Source organism: Taudactylus pleione, unplaced genomic scaffold, assembly GCF_031769625.1.
Source record: "Taudactylus pleione unplaced genomic scaffold, aTauple2 ptg000894l, whole genome shotgun sequence".
In the NCBI taxonomy this organism is placed as follows: Eukaryota; Metazoa; Chordata; class Amphibia; order Anura; family Myobatrachidae; genus Taudactylus; species Taudactylus pleione.
This window is the reverse complement of record NW_028285295.1, coordinates 259,380-283,305: the sequence shown is the minus strand read 5'-3', so window position 1 is coordinate 283,305 and position 23,926 is coordinate 259,380. Positions and strand designations below refer to the sequence as shown.

General features: G+C 44.1%; 1 protein-coding gene across 3 annotated transcripts in view; it reads right to left on the bottom strand.

Annotated features, from left to right (window-relative positions):
- Window positions 1-23,688, bottom strand: part of EML5 (EMAP like 5) — a 256,157-nt gene extending 232,469 nt beyond the window's left edge. For 2 of the 3 annotated variants that reach the window (XM_088459091.1, XM_088459089.1), the window contains exon 1: window positions 23,306-23,593. In XM_088459091.1, the coding sequence (XP_088315217.1) occupies window positions 23,306-23,502 (197 nt within the window). In that variant the 5' untranslated portion in view covers window positions 23,503-23,593. Of the gene's footprint in view, window positions 1-23,305 lie in introns of all 3 variants that reach the window. The other variant, XM_088459090.1, reaches the window with a different exon arrangement.
- Window positions 23,689-23,926: the final 238 nt, after the last annotated feature.

Genomic DNA, 23,926 nt, shown 5'->3' with positions numbered 1-23,926 from the left:
GGCGTTCCCATGGGAACGCCTCCGTCTGGCAGCCACGCCCCCTGCACGCCCACCAAAGGGGGCGTGCTGTCACTCACCATCGACAGCACGCCCCCTTTGGTGCGAGACCCATAACGACGGCCTGGCCATCGTTATTCGGGTCTCGCGCATGCGCACGACGGAACTCCCTCCGACGTGCACATACGCAATTCGGCACCATCGACCCGCTTGCGAGCGTTTGAATCAGCCCCAGTATGCCGCCAGGAGAGCGATATTGTCCATGGACATGAAAGAATCTGGAGGATAAAACCACTCTTACATTGGCAGCACAGTAGGTGACGCCAGGGGCAGGGAACAAAGGGGTCTTGTTACTAAGCAGTGGGAGACAGTGAAAAGTGATAAGGTACCAGCCAATCAGCTCCTAACTGTCATCGCACAGGCTGTGTTGCCCAAGGACTAAAGCAGTTTTTTTTTTCTTTACAGAAATAGAAATATTGGGAAGCACAAGGAGCTAGAAAACAGCCATACTGCCGCCCCTACAATGATCGATGACAGTTCTGGGATCTTTGTCCAATAATGGGTCACTAAATATGGAGTATTGAGCCCACTGCAGTCCAACAAAGAGGGGAAACAGATGGGGAGGTGACGAATCTCTGGGCACCTGAACCACCAAGGTAAATATCTTATAACGGGTTTTAGCCGCTGAGCTCACATTGGTAATTTGGAACATTTTGGCCCACAGGATGGAGTTAACGGTTTTATCCAATTGTTTTCCCATGCCACAGTATAGTGAGGTTGGTGGACAAATCTGTCCTCTAATATGAGCTTGTGGTGAAAATAGAAGCATATAATACATGCAAAGCGAATCAAATATAGATATTGTAGTAGTCTACTCAACTCTCTTTCTCGAGGTGCTTTGCCTAGAGAAAGACGTTTAATTGCTGACATTTCCAAGCTCCGGGAAAGGAAAGGGTTTCTCCTCTTGAAAACGACCGGATCAGCTATACTCTGGATTTCTATGTTGGTCCAACAAGCAAATGATTTCGCTTGAAGCCTCGTGGGAAGGTCAGGGCTACATCTAAAAGGAAGTCAGAGGAGATAATATGGGAAAAATATTTCTACTATTATTGAGCCCACCAACAAGTCTGACCATGGTGCAGAATAATATGGGTGGCCACAACAAGAGACTGATCAAGGTAAATGTTCAGATACTTTCAATGATCACCAATTGCTCTTATCCAGTCTCAACCACTCCATGATCCAGTTGAGCATAGTCACCTGGAAGTAATGACAGAGCAGAAGAAGCCACATTGGTGTCTGCTTCTGAAAAGAATCTCATGCTTAAAAAATCGACTCTTCCGACCTCCCAGAGACTGTCCCTGATCAAACACTGCTATCCATAGACAATCTCAGAGGGACATTAATGGAGACCGTCTGGAGAATATACTAGATCTTCGGGACAACATTTTAATGTTGGGTCTGTGCAACCAAGTGAATTGAAGGGAGGATCAGGACTGTAGCTCCCCGTGTGTCCTGATCGTTAGGGCAAACAGTTCCGAGGTGTTGTTGGGCACGGCTATCCGCATATAATGGACCATGTAAAGTGATAACCAGGTCAGAGAGCATTCCATTAGCCCTGTCCTTACTGATGGATATGTATAGGGGAGAAGGACAATACCAGAAGTTTATTTAGTAACATACAATATTATATAGAATCTATGTATTGGTCTCCCTGGCTTCTGCAGTCCATATAAGCTCTTACATAGCAGTATCCAGAGATATGAGGACCATGATTATACAGCTCACACTTACCATATCTCTGCGTAACCCTTCTATGGACATACCAGCCCTCTTATGGATATACCAGCTCTCCTAGGGACATGCCAGCCCTCCTAGGGATATGCCAGATCTTCTAGGGACATACCAGCCCTCCTAGGGATATGCCAGCCCTCCTAGTGATATGCCAGCTCTTCTATGGACATACCAGCCCTCCTAGGGACATGCCAGCCCTCCTAGGGATATGCCAGCCCTCCTATGGACATACCAGCCCTCCTATGGACATACCAGCCCTCCTATGGACATACCAGCCCTCCTTGGGATATGCCAGCTCTTCTATGGACATACCAGCCCTCCTAGGGACATGCCAGCCCTCCTAGGGACATGCCAGCTCTTTTATGGATATGCCAGCTCTCCTATGGACATGCCAGCCCTCCTAGAGATATGCATGCCAGCTTTTTTAGGGATATGCAAGCCCTCCTATGGACATACCAGCCCTCTTATGGTCATACCAGTCCACCTAGGGATATGCCAGCCCTCCTAGGGATATGCCAGCCCTCCTAGGGATATATATAGATTAAAGTTGCAATTGTTAATGAATCAGGCCCTCTGTGTAATTCATGTGTGTCCTAAATTAAATATACATAAATAAATGTTTTGGTCTCTGGGTGCTGCACACATTGATTCATCTGTCCGTCCTTACACCAGCTATGTACTTACATCACATGCGCTGTGCTCTCTGCAGAACCTAACATTTATCCAGACCACAGCTTTGTGTTTTGTCTCTGGACAAGAAATTGCACAACTCTGGCAAAGGATACAGATATATATATATATACACACACACACACGTGGCTGAAAAGTGGAGCTAGTAAAATAATGTAATGTACTTAGTAAATGTCACAGAAGGGTATGTAGAAGCCACTGCATTACAGTCACATGAAATATACAATCAGGCTTCAGTAACATTATCACTAAACGTGAGCCCTGGTGATTATATTCCTGTATCATTCCCTGACCTATTGTGTGTATTGGAGATCTGTGCAAGGACCTGACAGGCGCTGTCTGCGCTGTAACCTGGGGTAAGCCGCTCTCACACAGCAGATGTTGCACTAGATTGTCAGGCTGGAGAGCTGCCAGATAGAACAATTACACGATAAGTGAGTCTGGAACCAAAATCCTCATATTTATGGGAAAACAAACAGGATTTCTTCCACGCAAACAAACAGTGAGGGACCGGGGGGAAAGCGCCTGTTCTGCTGCTGCCAAAGTTAGGGGTGGTGGAAAAAGGCAAATTATTTTCTGCCAGGTTCATTATTTCAAGGCAGAAAATATGCTCAGTATTGGCTGTTACAGAGGATATTGAGGGCAAACGCTCCACGCCAAGCTGCTGCCTCCAGTACCCAGACCTGGGCTCTCTGGGAAATCTTTTACCATCCTCATTCAGGTGCCAAGTTCTCCATACTGGGATGCAATCATTAGGTCAACAACAACAATGGGTCTGATTCAGAGACGTACATCTGCGATGGTTGGCGTACATCTCTCCAATGGCTGGCATACATCTCTCCAATGGCTGGCGTACATCTCTTTAATGGTTGGCGTACATCTCTCCAATGGTTGGCGTACATCCCTCCAATGGCTGGCGTACATCTCTCCAATGGCTGGCGTACATCTCTTTAATGGTTGGCGTACATCTCTCCAATGGTTGGCGTACATCTCTCCAATGATTTAGGGTCTGCACATACGCAGTATGGGTCCTGCAATCTCATTTGCAGACCCCCCCCTCCTGGCCACAGCATGGCTGACATGCTGCAGCATTTGGGGGCGGAGCAGGGGTATGGTTGGCCAAAATTCCCAGAAAGAGGGAAGTGTTGTTCCCGGAAACGAGGGCGTGCTATCCGTTTTCCGGGAGGGACGAGACCAGGGTCTGCGTTGGTGGACGCACATTTCCTAACCTAGCCACAATGAGCCTCCACTCTCCCGCCTCCCCTAAACGCGGCTCTGGCACTCACAGTGCTGACAGATATTATATCTAAATTCAGATATTTGTTCATTACACGTTTTAATCAATCTCTTTGCTTGTCGTGAACAGATGGAGACAGATTATGCTGACAAGGACGGAATTCTGTACACAGTAAAATTCAATGCTATGGATTCACAAAGGTTCCCCACATTGCTGGTAAACAGTCAGTTCTGCACAAAGACAATGGCTGACTGCGCGGCGATGAGCTTTGTGACCGGCCTGAGGACGCAACATTGGCCACGATTCAATAGGCCGTCCTGATGTTCACAGTTAGAACTCCATTCAGCAGCAGAGGCTGCAGTGAGACAGTCTGCAGCTCCAGGAGAATCTCATGGTAATATGCTGGGGAATCAGCTGATAGGAGAGGCTGGATCTCCTACAGCCAAAGAGATGCAACATATAATAAAATAGATTTATTTTAGCTGCGTACAGTTAACACCACAGAGGCTGCAGGAAATGTGGAGCGAGCTGTGTAGGGGGAATACTGACATAAAGATGGTGCAAGTAGTAGGTCTTTCATTCAACCAATCAGATGTTTGTTTGCATTAGTGTAAAGCTGGGTACACACTGTACAATGATCTGTCAGACCAGCGCAGTAACTGAGGATGTGACAGAGGATGGTATAATGTATTCATATGTACAATATCCTATTACCTCAGATAAATCGATCTGATCACACGGTCGCATCATAGGATGTGATAAATCTGGTCACAGTATCGTGGGTGTGATATGTAAATAAGGACACAACAATTCCTTCCGACCGATAGGGGAGAGAAATCGGAAGAATCATTTGTATAGTGTTTACGCTTCACTATCGGAACTATTCCTCGCAGGGACAAAGGGCCTGATTCAGAGCCGGACGCTCTGACCAGAGTGCTCGCTCTGAATCAGGGCCCTCCTCCATTAAAATGGAGCGTCCTCCTGGACGCTCATATAGCTGTGGGTCACCACCCACAGCATATACGAGCGTCCAAAAAGATGGTCGCGATGGTCTTGACCGTGCGCATGCGCAGTGGGGAACATCGACCCACTTGCGAGCGTACTGCCGCTTGCGAGTGGGTCTGAATGACCCCCAAAGTGAGAGTTCATCGATCTGAAGAAAAAAACTGAGCATACAAACTCTGCGGAAATGCCTTATACAGTAATATATGTGTCCTAATGGCCCCATCTTATTACAGGGGACAGCCACATATACAAAGCCTGTTATTGTGCCAGGCCCACCAAGTATAGTCCCATGGTAAGTGTCCATTATTCACAGACTACCCCTACTGCCTGCACTCAGATCACTACCAGGACAATGTGTATGACAGACCGTACGGGAGAGGAGACAGGGAGGATGAGAGTGACCATCCTGTACTCAGATCACTACCAGGACAATGTGTATGACAGACCGTACGGGAGAGGAGACAGGGAGGATGAGAGTGACCGTCCTGTACTCAGATCACTACCAGGACAATGTGTATGACAGACCGTACGGGAGAGGAGACAGGGAGGATGAGAGTGACCGTCCTGTACTCAGATCACTACCAGGACAATGTGTATGACAGACCGTACGGGAGAGGAGACAGGGAGGATGAGAGTGACCGTCCTGCACTCAGATCACTACCAGGACAATGTGTATGACAGACCGTACGGGAGAGGAGACAGGGAGGATGAGAGTGACCGTCCTGTACTCAGATCACTACCAGGACAATGTGTATGACAGACCGTACGGGAGAGGAGACAGGGAGGATGAGAGTGACCGTCCTGTACTCAGATCACTACCAGGGCAATGTGTATGACAGACCGTACGGGAGAGGAGACAGGGAGGATGAGAGTGACCGTCCTGTACTCAGATCACTACCAGGACAATGTGTATGACAGACCGTACGGGAGAGGAGACAGGGAGGATGAGAGTGACCGTCCTGTACTCAGATCACTACCAGGGCAATGTGTATGACAGACCGTACGGGAGAGGAGACAGGGAGGATGAGAGTGACCGTCCTGTACTCAGATCACTACCAGGACAATGTGTATGACAGACCGTACGGGAGAGGAGACATGGAGGATGAGAGTGACCGTCCTGTACTCAGATCACTACCAGGGCAATGTGTATGACAGACTGTTCGTGAGAGGAGACAGGGAGGATGAGAGTGACCGTCCTGTACTCAGATCACTACCAGGACAATGTGTACGACAGACTGTACGGGAGAGGAGACAGGGAGGATGAGAGTGACCATCCTGTACTCACATCACTACCAAGGCAATGTGACAGCCGATAGGTGAACAAGCCTGACTGTGGTGAAATGACACTTCCCAGCTGCAGGGGGAGAGTGTTTGCAGCAGGCAGCTGGCTCCTCTGAGACGGATTCTCTACAAGTCAGGTATTCCTCTTTCAGGTGGGTTGCGACTTACCCCGATGGCGCATCCGGCTCCTGCAATACTTTAAGTGACAGGGCCCGCCTAACACCATACACGGGAGCACTGTCCCCACGACTCCCTTTTGTTTCTAGCGGTGCTGCCGTGTGTTCCTCTCTCATCCCAGCTCCGCTCAATTTGAGGACCTGGGAAAGCAGAAGGAACCGGACCCTCACACCGTACCTAACCATTTATCTGTCCTTTTTGAACCTCTTTGGTTCTTGCTGCCAACTCATTTATGAATAGCGGTGTTCATGTTTTTCCCCCAATTGTTTTTCCATGAAGTATAAATAATAATCACAGGAGACAAGGGCTGCAACATTGTATACATGACTACATGTGTCATTTATTTATTATTTGTTTCTAATACATGATACAGAATTGCTGGAATTTATGGTTGAGAGAAAGACAGAGATAAAACAAACTCTCTCTGATATCTGTCCTGTATGTATATACTATCTCTAATACTGTATCTGTCCTGTAGGCATATACTATCTCTGATATCTGTCCTGTATGCATATACCATCTCTGATATCTGTCCTGTATGTGTATACTATCTGTAATACTGTATCTGTCCTGTATGCATATACTATCTCTGATATCTGTCCTGTATGTATATACTATCTCTGATACTGTATCTGTCCTGTATGCATATACTATCTCTGATATCTGTCCTGTATGTATATATTCTCTCTGATACTGTAGCTGTCCTGTACGTATATACTATCTCTGATATCTGTCCTGTATGTATATACTATCTCTGATACTGTATCTGTCCTGTATGTATATAATCTCTGATACTGTATCTGTCCTGTATGCATATACTATCTCTGATATCTGTCCTGTATGTATATACTATCTCTGATACTGTATCTGTCCAGTATGTATATACTATCTCTAATATCTGTCCTGTATGTATATACTATCTCTGATATCTGTCCTGTATGTATATACTATCTCTGATACTGTATCTGTCCTGTATGCATATACTATCTCTGATATCTGTCCTGTATGTATATACTATCTCTGATACTGTATCTGTCCTGTATGTATATAATCTCTGATACTGTATCTGTCCTGTATGCATATACTATCTCTGATATCTGTCCTGTATGTATATACTATCTCTGATACTGTATCTGTCCAGTATGTATATACTATCTCTAATATCTGTCCTGTATGTATATACTATCTCTGATATCTGTCCTGTATGTATATACTATCTCTGATACTGTATCTGTCCTGTATGCATATACTATCTCTGATATCTGTCCTGTATGTATATACTATCTCTGATATCTGTCCTGTATGCATATACCATCTCTGATATCTGTCCTGTATGTGTATACTATCTGTAATACTGTATCTGTCCTGTATGTATATACTATCTCTGATATCTGTCCTGTATGCATATACCATCTCTGATATCTGTCCTGTATGTGTATACTATCTGTAATACTGTATCTGTCCTGTATGCATATACTATCTCTGATATCTGTCCTGTATGTATATACTATCTCTGATACTGTATCTGTCCTGTATGCATATACTATCTCTGATATCTGTCCTGTATGTATATACTATCTCTGATATCTGTCCTGTATGCATATACCATCTCTGATATCTGTCCTGTATGTATATATTCTCTCTGATAGTATATACGTACAGGACAGATACAGTATCAGAGAGAATATATACATACAGGACAGATATAGTATCAGAGATAGTATATACATACAGGACAGATATCAGAGATAGTATATGCATACAGGACAGATACAGTATCAGAGATAGTATATACATACAGATATCAGAGATAGTATATACGTACAGGACAGATATCAGAGATAGTATATACATACAGGACAGATACAGTATCACAGATAGTATATACATAAAGGACAGATACAGTATCTCTGATATCTGTCCTGTATGTATATACTATCTCTGATACTGTATCTGTCCTGTATGTATATACCATCTCTGATATCTGTCCTGTATGTATATACTATCTGTAATACTGTATCTGTCCTGTATGTATATACTATCTCTGATATCTGTCCTGTATGTATATACTATCTCTGATAGTATATGCATACAGGACAGATACAGTATCAGAGATAGTATATACATACAGGACAGATATCAGAGATAGTATATACATACAGGACAGATACAGTATCACAGATAGTATATACATAAAGGACAGATACAGTATCTCTGATATCTGTCCTGTATGTATATACTATCTCTGATACTGTATCTGTCCTGTATGTATATACTATCTCTGATATCTGTCCTGTATGTATATACTATCTCTGATACTGTATCTGTCCTGTATGCATATACTATCTCTGATATCTGTCCTGTATGTATATACTATCTCTGATATCTGTCCTGTATGCATATACCATCTCTGATATCTGTCCTGTATGTATATACTATCTCTGATACTGTATCTATCCTGTATGTATATACTATCTCTGATACTGTATCTATCCTGTATGTATATACTATCTCTGATACTGTATCTGTCCTGTATGTATATAATCTCTGATACTGTATCTGTCCTGTATGCATATACTATCTCTGATATCTGTCCTGTATGTATATATTCTCTCTGATACTGTAGCTGTCCTGTACGTATATACTATCAGAGAGAATATATACATACAGGACAGATATCAGAGATAGTATATACATACAGGACAGATACAGTATCAGAGATAGTATATACATACAGGACAGATACAGTATCACAGATAGTATATACATACAGGACAGATATCAGAGATGGTATATGCATACAGGACAGATATCAGAGATAGTATATACATACAGGACAGATATCAGAGATAGTATATACATACAGGACAGATATCAGAGATGGTATATACATACAGGACAGATACAGTATCAGAGATAATATATACATACAGGACAGATATCAGAGATACTGTATCTGTCCTTTATGTATATACTATCTGTGATACTGTATCTGTCCTGTATGTATATACTATCTCTGATACTGTATCTGTCCTGTATGTATATACTATCTCTGATATCTGTCCTGTATGTATATATTCTCTCTGATAGTATATACGTACAGGACAGATACAGTATCAGAGAGAATATATACATACAGGACAGATATCAGAGATAGTATATACATACAGGACAGATACAGTATCAGAGATAGTATATACATACAGGACAGATACAGTATCACAGATAGTATATACATAAAGGACAGATACAGTATCTCTGATATCTGTCCTGTATGTATATACTATCTCTGATACTGTATCTGTCCTGTATGTATATACCATCTCTGATATCTGTCCTGTATGTATATACTATCTGTAATACTGTATCTGTCCTGTATGTATATACTATCTCTGATATCTGTCCTGTATGTATATACTATCTCTGATAGTATATACATACAGGACAGATACAGTATCAGAGATAGTATATACATACAGGACAGATATCAGAGATAGTATATACATACAGGACAGATACAGTATCACAGATAGTATATACATTAGTATCTCTGATATCTGTCCTGTATGTATATACTATCTCTGATACTGTATCTGTCCTGTATGTATATACTATCTCTGATATCTGTCCTGTATGTATATACTATCTCTGATATCTGTCCTGTATGTATATACTATCTCTGATACTGTATCTGTCCTGTATGCATATACTATCTCTGATATCTGTCCTGTATGTATATACTATCTCTGATACTGTATCTGTCCTGTATGTATATAATCTCTGATACTGTATCTGTCCTGTATGCATATACTATCTCTGATATCTGTCCTGTATGTATATACTATCTCTGATACTGTATCTGTCCAGTATGTATATACTATCTCTAATATCTGTCCTGTATGTATATACTATCTCTGATATCTGTCCTGTATGTATATACTATCTCTGATACTGTATCTGTCCTGTATGCATATACTATCTCTGATATCTGTCCTGTATGTATATACTATCTCTGATACTGTATCTGTCCTGTATGTATATAATCTCTGATACTGTATCTGTCCTGTATGCATATACTATCTCTGATATCTGTCCTGTATGTATATACTATCTCTGATACTGTATCTGTCCAGTATGTATATACTATCTCTAATATCTGTCCTGTATGTATATACTATCTCTGATATCTGTCCTGTATGTATATACTATCTCTGATACTGTATCTGTCCTGTATGCATATACTATCTCTGATATCTGTCCTGTATGTATATACTATCTCTGATATCTGTCCTGTATGCATATACCATCTCTGATATCTGTCCTGTATGTGTATACTATCTGTAATACTGTATCTGTCCTGTATGTATATACTATCTCTGATATCTGTCCTGTATGCATATACCATCTCTGATATCTGTCCTGTATGTGTATACTATCTGTAATACTGTATCTGTCCTGTATGCATATACTATCTCTGATATCTGTCCTGTATGTATATACTATCTCTGATACTGTATCTGTCCTGTATGCATATACTATCTCTGATATCTGTCCTGTATGTATATACTATCTCTGATATCTGTCCTGTATGCATATACCATCTCTGATATCTGTCCTGTATGTATATATTCTCTCTGATAGTATATACGTACAGGACAGATACAGTATCAGAGAGAATATATACATACAGGACAGATATAGTATCAGAGATAGTATATACATACAGGACAGATATCAGAGATAGTATATGCATACAGGACAGATACAGTATCAGAGATAGTATATACATACAGATATCAGAGATAGTATATACGTACAGGACAGATATCAGAGATAGTATATACATACAGGACAGATACAGTATCACAGATAGTATATACATAAAGGACAGATACAGTATCTCTGATATCTGTCCTGTATGTATATACTATCTCTGATACTGTATCTGTCCTGTATGTATATACCATCTCTGATATCTGTCCTGTATGTATATACTATCTGTAATACTGTATCTGTCCTGTATGTATATACTATCTCTGATATCTGTCCTGTATGTATATACTATCTCTGATAGTATATGCATACAGGACAGATACAGTATCAGAGATAGTATATACATACAGGACAGATATCAGAGATAGTATATACATACAGGACAGATACAGTATCACAGATAGTATATACATAAAGGACAGATACAGTATCTCTGATATCTGTCCTGTATGTATATACTATCTCTGATACTGTATCTGTCCTGTATGTATATACTATCTCTGATATCTGTCCTGTATGTATATACTATCTCTGATACTGTATCTGTCCTGTATGCATATACTATCTCTGATATCTGTCCTGTATGTATATACTATCTCTGATATCTGTCCTGTATGCATATACCATCTCTGATATCTGTCCTGTATGTATATACTATCTCTGATACTGTATCTATCCTGTATGTATATACTATCTCTGATACTGTATCTATCCTGTATGTATATACTATCTCTGATACTGTATCTGTCCTGTATGTATATAATCTCTGATACTGTATCTGTCCTGTATGCATATACTATCTCTGATATCTGTCCTGTATGTATATATTCTCTCTGATACTGTAGCTGTCCTGTACGTATATACTATCAGAGAGAATATATACATACAGGACAGATATCAGAGATAGTATATACATACAGGACAGATACAGTATCAGAGATAGTATATACATACAGGACAGATACAGTATCACAGATAGTATATACATACAGGACAGATATCAGAGATGGTATATGCATACAGGACAGATATCAGAGATAGTATATACATACAGGACAGATATCAGAGATAGTATATACATACAGGACAGATATCAGAGATGGTATATACATACAGGACAGATACAGTATCAGAGATAATATATACATACAGGACAGATATCAGAGATACTGTATCTGTCCTTTATGTATATACTATCTGTGATACTGTATCTGTCCTGTATGTATATACTATCTCTGATACTGTATCTGTCCTGTATGTATATACTATCTCTGATATCTGTCCTGTATGTATATATTCTCTCTGATAGTATATACGTACAGGACAGATACAGTATCAGAGAGAATATATACATACAGGACAGATATCAGAGATAGTATATACATACAGGACAGATACAGTATCAGAGATAGTATATACATACAGGACAGATACAGTATCACAGATAGTATATACATAAAGGACAGATACAGTATCTCTGATATCTGTCCTGTATGTATATACTATCTCTGATACTGTATCTGTCCTGTATGTATATACCATCTCTGATATCTGTCCTGTATGTATATACTATCTGTAATACTGTATCTGTCCTGTATGTATATACTATCTCTGATATCTGTCCTGTATGTATATACTATCTCTGATAGTATATACATACAGGACAGATACAGTATCAGAGATAGTATATACATACAGGACAGATATCAGAGATAGTATATACATACAGGACAGATACAGTATCACAGATAGTATATACATTAGTATCTCTGATATCTGTCCTGTATGTATATACTATCTCTGATACTGTATCTGTCCTGTATGTATATACTATCTCTGATATCTGTCCTGTATGTATATACTATCTCTGATATCTGTCCTGTATGTATATACTATCTCTGATACTGTATCTGTCCTGTATGCATATACTATCTCTGATATCTGTCCTGTATGTATATACTATCTCTGATATCTGTCCTGTATGCATATACCATCTCTGATATCTGTCCTGTATGCATATACCATCTCTGATATCTGTCCTGTATGTATATACTATCTCTGATACTGTATCTATCCTGTATGTATATACTATCTCTGATATCTGTCCTGTATGTATATACTATCTCTGATAGTATATACATACAGGACAGATACAGTATCAGAGATAGTATATACATACAGGACAGATATCAGAGATAGTATATACATACAGGACAGATATCAGAGATACTGTATCTATCCTGTATGTATATACTATCTCTGATACTGTATCTGTCCTGTATGCATATACTATCTCTGATATCTGTCCTGTATGTATATACTATCTCTGATACTGTATCTGTCCTGTATGTATATAATCTCTGATACTGTATCTGTCCTGCATGCATATACTATCTCTGATATCTGTCCTGTATGTATATATTCTCTCTGATAGTATATACGTACAGGACAGATACAGTATCAGAGAGAATATATACATACAGGACAGATATAGTATCAGAGATAGTATATACATACAGGACAGATATCAGAGATAGTATATGCATACAGGACAGATACAGTATCAGAGATAGTATATACATACAGATATCAGAGATAGTATATGCATACAGGACAGATATCAGAGATAGTATATACGTACAGGACAGATATCAGAGATAGTATATACATACAGGACAGATACAGTATCAGAGATAGTATATACATACAGGACAGATACAGTATCACAGATAGTATATACATAAAGGACAAATACAGTATCTCTGATATCTGTCCTGTATGTATATACTATCTCTGATACTGTATCTGTCCTGTATGTATATACCATCTCTGATATCTGTCCTGTATGTATATACTATCTGTAATACTGTATCTGTCCTGTATGTATATACTATCTCTGATATCTGTCCTGTATGTATATACTATCTCTGATAGTATATACATACAGGACAGATACAGTATCAGAGATAGTATATACATACAGGACAGATATCAGAGATAGTATATACATACAGGACAGATACAGTATCACAGATAGTATATACATAAAGGACAGATACAGTATCTCTGATATCTGTCCTGTATGTATATACTATCTCTGATACTGTATCTGTCCTGTATGTATATACTATCTCTGATATCTGTCCTGTATGTATATACTATCTGTAATACTGTATCTGTCCTGTATGCATATACTATCTCTGATATCTGTCCTGTATGTATATACTATCTCTGATACTGTATCTGTCCTGTATGTATATACTATCTCTGATATCTGTCCTGTATGTATATACTATATCTGCAACATTTATCAAAACCGTTTTTAGAAGCATTATAGTGTGTAAATTCCAATTTATGTGCATGTTGGTTGCATATAGTGCTAGTACATGAATTAATTAATGAAGAAAGGGAGTGAATGTACTAACTGCTAAACCTGCCTAATTTACCCATTAGGGGATACATTACGAATGATTAACTATGATCACCACAAGGTAATTATTTCGGGTGTGGTAGAAGAGAGAGACAGTAATTAGTTAGGCAATGTCTAAATAGACACCAGGGGGTAAATTTACTATAGTTCACTTTGGCATTTTGTGTGATTTGAGGTGCGATTTTCTTTCGATTTGTATTCAATTTTGCTTTTGGGTATTTACTAAAGGCCAAATCGAATGTAAAATCAAATTTCAAATCGAATTTTAGTCAAATCGGCCTCAAATCGAACATCGGTAAAACATTGGTACTTTTACATAGCTCAACACACAAAACTCTTATTTACTATCATTAGATTTAAAATGGTCTTCAAAATCGGACTTCAACTCAAACTTCAAATCCCCAAATGAATAGACCTGCTTCATGCTTTTGATTTGAGCATGAGCAGGTCGGATTCACACAGATACATGCAGACATCAGTGAGATGCCTGCAAGTATCTGACTGTGAAAAGCAATTAAAGAGTTAAGTCTAAAAAAAAAAAAAATTGACACGAGGTTCCCCCCCCAAAACACAACCAGCCCCAGACTTTGCAAACCCAGGTCTGGTTGACTAAGTACAGGGAAAAAATTACGTAGGGTCTCCCTCTACTTAGTTCAACCAGCACTGGGCTATGGGAACCAGGGCTGGTTCTGGAATTACAGGGAAAAATTTGCGTAGGGTCTCCCTGTAATTCACAGAACCAGCCCTGGACCCTTTCTAATAGGGGACTGATGCCACAGCCAGGGGAGCCCTATTACTGGGCCCTCCAGCAGCAGCATCAGCCTAGGCCAGAGATCCCTGGGGAGTTGGAGACGCCTCCAATAAAGGGGTCTTCCTCTCCAGGGCACCCCTAGCCTAGGCTGATAGCCCGGGGCTACCCCGCCACACCTGGGCAGTGGGTGGTGGGTTGATTGTGTTAGTATAATGTAAAAATAGAAGAATAAAAACATTGGTCCTCATTCAGACTCGCTCACAAGCGCTGAGCGCTCGCAACCGGGTCGATGTTTATCCCCTGCGCACGCACAGTGACCGCACTGTGTGTGCGCAAGCCCCAGAGCGAGCGAGAAACTCTCTCGCTCCAGATCTCATTACAAAAGGGCCGGCTGTCAATGTTGATGGACCGCTCGCAACGTTTTGCAGGCGGGGCGGTGGGGTGGTTTCACAAACGGAGGCGTTCCTTAAGGAAAGCCTGCTGTTTTGTGGGCAGCCGCACTGACATCAGCTGTAATGTCAGTGGGGAGCTTCCTGCTCGATCAGAGAAGGAAGCTCCCTGAGGCTTGCGGCTGCCGAGACCCAACCTTAGGATCTCGTCGCAAGCCCCGATGGTTGCGATGGTCTTGACCATCATGACCATCAACCTGGTCGGTCACTAAAGCTGTGGGTGGTAACCCACAGCTTAGCTAGCGACCAGGAGGGCGCACTTAAAAAAAGAAGCGTCCGCCCTCATTCAGAACAAGCACTTGCTTCTTGCGAGCACCTGTGAATGAGGGCCATTGTCTTTACAGTAGAACTGCAGGTCCCAGCAAGCCTCCCCCGCACGCTGGTACTTGGAGAACCACAATTACCAGCATACGGGGCATTAAGGGCCCTGTAGTTCACCTGTAAAATGTTGAAAGAAACACACACACAGGATGCAATCGGGAAACTGGCTGTCTTAAACCCGACGCCGGGAGACAGGAGCCCAGCATCCCGATCGAAGAGATGCCGGACGCCCCGAGCGGACAGCCGCGGGGGGGGGGGGGGGGGGGGGGGGGAGTGAGAGGGTTAGGTTTAGGTCACCCGCGGGGAATTAGGGTTAGGCACCGCCCCCCCGTGAGGGTTAGGCACTTACAGGGGGGATTAGGTTTAGGCACTTGGGGGGGAGGTTAGGGTTAGGCACCCGTAAGGAGGGTTAGGGGGTTAGGTTAGTTTTTACTTACCTGCGGATGATCAGGATTTCCAGCATTGTCGGGCTTCCGCTGCCGGGATCTCTGCTTCTGTCGGCCTGCCGCGCCCGGGATTCGAACTGCCGGCCAGAGGGACGGCTGTATTTCATACAGATTCTCACACACATACACAACTTACACAGTATAAGTTTAATACATACACAATCACACATACTCACCTATATTACCTCAAGTAGTCCCCTTGTCCAGTAGGCATCCATGGGTCTTCTTAAAATAACAGAATGATAAATGCGACCCTTGTACTAAGCAATAACCATCCTAACCAGGATGATTATTCCTTCCCGAAAGAAGCGCACAGACGCGGCTTCCTCCTTTGGAGGTCCGGGTCTGAGCGTTCATTGGCTGAGAGAGGTCAAGCCCCGCCTGAACTCAATGGTGGGAACCGCAAGATAAACTTTAGTTACCCTGCGGCTCCCACCACTCTTGACCAACAGATCAGATAATCAAAGGAACATATTTGTGGATCTATTCTAGCTGTCTTATTGGTGAAACGCTGAAATGATCGTTCATACACATTACACAATAAATCAGGCCGATAACTTATTAGCAAATTGGCCCAATAATTGTATAGTGTGTAGGTATCTTATGTCATAGTTCCTAACTCTCCCTGACATAGGGTCTGATTCACTATGGATTGCTATTGCGATCGCAGCTGAACTGCACATGCAACGTGTGCAACTGCTCAGCCAGCATAGAGACACCCATTGCTGCCTTCTCACATCTGTAATACCTCACAGTCCTGTGTATACATCTGTAACATCAGCCACAGCACAGCCAGCATAGAGACACCCACTACTTCTATCTCACATCTGTAATATCTCACAGTCCTATGTATACATCTGTAACATCAGCCACAGCACAGCCAACATAGAGACACCCACTTCTGCTATCTCACATCTGTAATACCTCACAGTCCTGTGTATACATCTGTAACATCAGTCACAGCTCAGCCAGCATAGAGACGCCCATTGCTGCCTTCTCACATCTGTAATACCTCACAGTCCTGTGTATACATCTGTAACATCAGCCACAGCACAGCCAGCATAGAGACACTCACTACTGCTATCTCACATCTGTAATACCTCACAGTCCTGTGTATACATCTGTAACATCAGCCACAGCACAGCCAGCATAGAGACACTCACTACTGCTATCTCACATCTGTAATACCTCACAGTCCTGTGTATACATCTGTAACATCAGCCACAGCACAGCCAGCATAGAGACGCCCATTGCTGCCTTCTCACATCTGTAATACCTCACAGTCCTGTGTATACATCTGTAACATCAGCCACAGCACAGCCAGCATAGAGACACTCACTACTGCTATCTCACATCTGTAATACCTCACAGTCCTGTGTATACATCGGTAACATCGGCCCCTCACGCAGCATTACAGCAGGTCTGACCTTACTCAGAAATTGTATGTCTCGTCGCACGCAGTGAGCACTCAGGCTGCGTAGTCAATCGCAGTGGCTAATTTATGCACGTCCATGCAACGGCGTTGAAACGGACAGGCGCATCTGCGTTTCTCCAACCACTCCCCCATCACCCCCCAAATGCTGATGTCCCATCACTCACTCTGCGATGGCTTTCTATCTATGTGCATGATCACAGTGAGATTGCAATGCTAACCTGCTCACGCGCACTGCGGTGCCTACGCCATCGGCCGATCTGCGTATGCTGCTGCAATTGCGATCCGTACTGAACAGGTCCATAGTCATGTTCCTTGGCTTCCCACTTCTTAATGATCGCAGTCACATGTGACATTGAAAAACAGCGTCTCATCACGTAACTAGTACACAGGTGACTGCGATCCTAACTGAGGTGGAAAGTCCTGGAGCAGAGAATCGTGTATGTACTAGGTGGAAGGGGTCATGTTGGACTTGGTGTGGTGAGGACATCTTATTATCACTTTTATTCTGTAAGAGCGCACACCTCCTCCGTGCAATGCGGCCTATTACTATAAAGCACATTACACCTCCTCCTCCGTGCAGTGCAGCCTATTACTATAAAGTACATTACACTGCCTCCTCCGTGCAGTGCGGCCTATTACTATAAAGCACATTACACCTCCTCCTCCGTGCAGTGCAGCCTATTACTACAAAGCACATTACACCTCCTCCTCCGTGCAATGCGGCCTATTACTATAAAGTACATTACACCGCCTCCTCAGTGCAGTGCGGCCTATTACTATAAAGCACATTACACCTCCTCCTCCGTGCAGTGCGACCTATTAATATAAAGCACATTACACCTCCTCCTCCGTGCAGTGCAGCCTATTACTATAAAGCACATTACACCTCCTCTTCCGTGCAGTGCAGCCTATTACTATAAAGCACATTACACCTCCTCCTCCGTGCAGTGCAGCCTATTACTATAAAGCACATTACACCTCCTCCTCCGTGCAGTGCAGCCTATTACTATAAAGCACATTACACCTCCTCCGTGCAATGCGGCCTATTACTATAAAGCACATTACACCGCCTCCTCCGTGCAGTGCGGCCTATTACTATAAAGTACATTACACCTCCTCCTCCGTGCAGTGCAGCCTATTACTATAAAGCACATTACACCTCCTCCTCCGTGCAGTGCAGCCTATTACTACAAAGCACATTACACCTCCTACTCCGTGCAGTGCAGCCTATTACTACAAAGCACATTACACCTCCTCCGTGCAGTGCAGCCTATTACTATAAAGCACATTACACCTCCTCCTCCGTGCAGTGCAGCCTATTACTATAAAGCACATTACACCTCCTCCTCCGTGCAGTGCAGCCTATTACTATAAAGCACATTACACCTCCTCCTCCGTGCAGTGCAGCCTATTACTATAAAGCACATTACACCTCCTCCTCCTCCTCCTCCTCCTCCTCCATGCAATGCAGCCTATTACTATGAAGCTACTATTTAATTTACGTCAAAAACGAATCTTTAAGTTCAAACAAGTCCAATTCCCGGTAGGAGGCTGCTCTGACATGACAATGCACAAAGCGCAGGGACAGACACGTAACGTGGCTGGAGTTGAACTAATTGGAGATTGTTTTGCTCATGGACAGCTTTACGTGGCCCTTCTGCGTGTTATATTAAAACTAAATCTTTACGTGTTGACATCAGGCGCAGAAACGACTAATGTCGTCTACAAGACAATCTTCTAAGACTTCGGTTAAAAAAAGACTATTGTCGTATATATAATTGCTCCCGTGCAAAAACTGGGGTGGGTCGCTAGTAGTTTAAATGTGCCAACCTATATAGTTGCTTTGGGGCAACTCCTGGACGGGGAAGTCAGGTCGGTACACAGGAGGGGGCATGGCAGCAGCATAGGTGGGCAATGCGAGGGCATGGCAGCGCGATCGCATCATCGTGGCCCTGCTCCCAGCTATACAGTGCCGAGATCCCAGCCATTGTAAAGCATGGGGCAGCACCACAATGACGCGATTAGACGCAAATTGCAGGCTTACTCTTTACTCTCGGGAGACGTCTCCACAAACTAGAAGAAGAACGTGTGGGAGGAGGAATAATCTAAGTAGAGGCATTATACCAAAGCGCAAACGTCACATCACCTTCCACCGCCCACAATCGCAGCAATTCCCCCTTCATTCAGCAATCTCTTCTGTTTAGTTTCTTCCAGAAATACTGCCTCTGTTACTACTCATCAGACTGAGGGAACCTGAGGACCACTTTTCATACATGTGGCAATTTTCGTACATATGAAGCTTTTTATTAGATTGCTCAGAGTGCATCTGAAAACGTGGTTTATCCGCTGGATTGCAACATGCAAAATGTCTCCCATTCAAAGTGTATGACAACGACCCAACGACCGCCATCTCTGAGCTGGTGTAAAACATAGTGCTCAGCCAGGGGCTGCCCTGAAATGCGCCCTCTGAGCCCGTCTTGTTTATTGGGTGTACTTACTCGCCACTCACTCTGCATGTACAAATGTCGCCATATTGCTCTAGTAACCCATATAAACTGGCAGCAACCTAGGGGCACTCACGCACATCGCCATACGCTGCCGCCGTTTGGCTCCTCACTAATGACCTCTACGTGTAGGACAGACTGGTTCCACAGGAGTTGCATACTGGGAGCTGTCCAGTCTGGATGGTGCTAATCTCTCTGGCACACCAGCTGCTGTGTGTTCATCCTGGAGAGGTTATAATTTCCTATTGATGCTGCTCTCCGGTCTGTGATCAGGATTACATGTCACGTACACCGCAGTGACCATGAGAACAGCACCGTGCAGACATAGTGCATCTATACAGTATGTACCGGGCTACTGCAAGTGTATTGTATTAAGCTAGTGCATTTCTATACAGCAGATATCACAAAACCCTGATAACAGAATACAATAACTCTGTGCCTAAAGATGATGAGCTAACCATAAACATTTTATATCAATAGCAAAAGACGGCTACTAAAAAACAAAACCCCTACCTACCCCAGATCTCCCAGATGTCTACGTTCAACCAGTAGCTGTAAAATAAACGTAGTCAGGTCCTTTGTGGTCACAGAAAAAGATCAAATCATTAGAAAAGGAGAAGACCCCAACATATTATATATACACACACAGAGAGTGACACGCCAGCAGCACCTTCCATAGGAGAATAGTGCCAGGTACCAGGCACACAAAAGTCACGTAAGTACATTCAACAGGCAGCACCGGCTACAGCACATTGTCCTTATTAGGAGACAGGGCAGAGACATGGGATGTATTATACTCCCAGCATATTATGTGAGCAGATTCCACAATATACAGTAGTGTAACTGCCCCCCACCACCTGCACACACACAGAGTGCACACACACACACACACAGTGCTCACACACACACACACAGTGCTCACACACACACACACACACTGCTCACACACAGTGCACACACACACACAGTGCTCACACACACACACAGTGCTCACACACACACACAGTGCTCACACACACACACAGTGCTCACACACACACACACAGTGCTCTCACACACACACAGTGCTCTCACACACACACAGTGCTCACACACAGTGCTCACACACAGTGCTCACACACAGTGCTCACACACACACACAGTGCTCACACACAGTGCACACACACACACACACAGTGCTCTCACACAGTGCTCACACACACAGTGCTCACACACACAAAGTGCTCTCACACACACACAAAGTGCTCTCACACAGTGCACACACACACACAGTGTACACACACACAGTGCTCTCACACACACACACAGTGCACACACACACACAGTGCACACACACACACACAGTGCACACACACACACACAGTGCACACACACTGCTCTCGCACACACACACACAGTGCACTCAATACAGCAGCTGCTAACGTTACTGCGATGAGTGAGCACTTATCCAGCCAGGTAACACTCAGGTGTAAGATAATACCAACTAACTCTAACAGACAATATCCCATAGTACATAGACAGATCGTCCATTAGGCTAGGAAGAGCCTCACCATATACCACTTACTAGACTATACAGAATACCCCTTCCCTCTCATGGTGAGCATAACACAGAGCATATATAATACACCTGCCTGTACAGTTTAATCCATCAGAGTGATATATAGCACAGGTGAGAATGATATACAGGAGGATACCTGGCACAGGCAAGCATACCACTGCATATACAGCATGATGCCCCACAGAATGAAATATAGGACAGATTAGGGCGATATATAGCAGGACATCTGGCAAAGGTGAGTATAACATACAGCTGGTTGAGTATGAAGTTCCTCAGAGTGATATACAGCACCACAGGTTAGGGCGACACATACAGCAGAACCCCTGGCACAGGTGGGGAGGATACACAGCACAGGTGAGGGCAATACGCAGCACATGTGGGGAGGATATACAGCAGGACATCTGGCACAGTTGGGGACAATATACAGCACAGGTGGGGTGGATATACAGCGTAGGTGGGGGCGATACACAGTAGGACACCTGGCGTAGGTGGGGGGGATATACAGCACAGGTTGGGAGGATTCACAACAGGACAACTGGCACAGGTTAGGGGGGGATACACAGCAGGAGACCTGGCATAGGTGGGGGGATATAAAGCACAGGTGGAGGGGATACACAGCAGGACACCTGGCACAGGAAAGGGGGATACACAGCAGGACATCCGGCACAGGAAGGGGGGATACACAGCAGAACACATGGCACAGATTAGGGGGGATACACAGCAGGACTCCTGGCACAGGTGGGGGTATATACAGCACAGGTGGGGACGATACACAGCAGGACACCTGGCACAGATGGGAGGATATACAGCACAGGTGGAGAGGATACACAGCAGGACACCTGGCACAGGTGGGGGGGCATACAGCACAGGTGGGGAGGATACACAGCAGGACACCTGGCACTGGTGGGGTGGGATACATAGCAGGACACCTGACAAAGGAAAGTGGGATACACAGCAGGACACTGGGCACAGGATAGGGGGGATACACAGCAGGAGACCTGGCACAGGAAGGGGGGATACACAGCAGGGCACCTGGCACAGGTGGGGGGATATAAAGCACAGGTGGGGGGGGATACACAGCAGGACACATGGCAAAGGAAAGGGGGATACACAGCAGGACACCGGGCACAGGAAGGGCGGATACTTAGCAGGACACCTGGCACAGGAAGGGGGGATACTTAGCAGGACACCTGGTACAGGAAGGGGGGATACACAGCAGGACACCTGGTACAGGAAGGGGGGATACACAGCAGGACACCTGGTACAGGAAGGGGGGATACACAGCAGGATTCCTGGCACCGGAAGGGGGGGGGATACACAGCAGGACACCTGGCACAGGAAGGGGGGATACACAGCAGGACACCTGGGGGATACACAGCAGGACACCTGGCACAGGTGAATAGAACACGTGAGCTCGGTCAGACACGCCCCTCTGAAGGTAACCTTGCACCCGTTACCTGATGATATCATCGTTGTGGCCCATGTAGAATTTCTGCTTGTGCTCCCGGGTGTTATAGACCACCCCGACCCCGGCCACGAAGTAGACGATCTCCTTGGCCGCCGTGTAGTAGAGGTTGTTGCGGCACTGGTGGCCCCGGTACCCGTACACCCACTCCAGCCGGAGGTGGCAGCTCGGGGCTGTCCTGTCAGCCATCCGCCCGCTGAGTGTGCGCCCTGCCGCCCGCAGACCGTCATGCGCGGTGCATGCTGCCTCCCAGCGCCGCTGTCCCTGGTGCTGATCTCCGGCCTCCGCTGCCCGGCTCAGCCTCACCCCTCCTCCGGCTGCTGCCAGCCTCCTGCAGTGCGGACACAGGCACGCCTCCCCGCGGGGATTGGCTGCCACAACTGATAGATGTGCGTCCTGTCCAATGACAGCAGTGCAGACCCTCCGGTACCTGGTGTAGAGGTGCTCTGGCTGCCTGACACCTGGGTGTAGCAGAGTGATGTATAGTAGAGGTGCTTTGACTGCCTGACACGTGGGTGTAACAGAGTGATGTACAGGTGCTCTGGCTGCCTGACACCTGGTTGATAGCAGAGTGATGAGGACGTGCTCTGGCTACCTAAAACATGGGTGTACA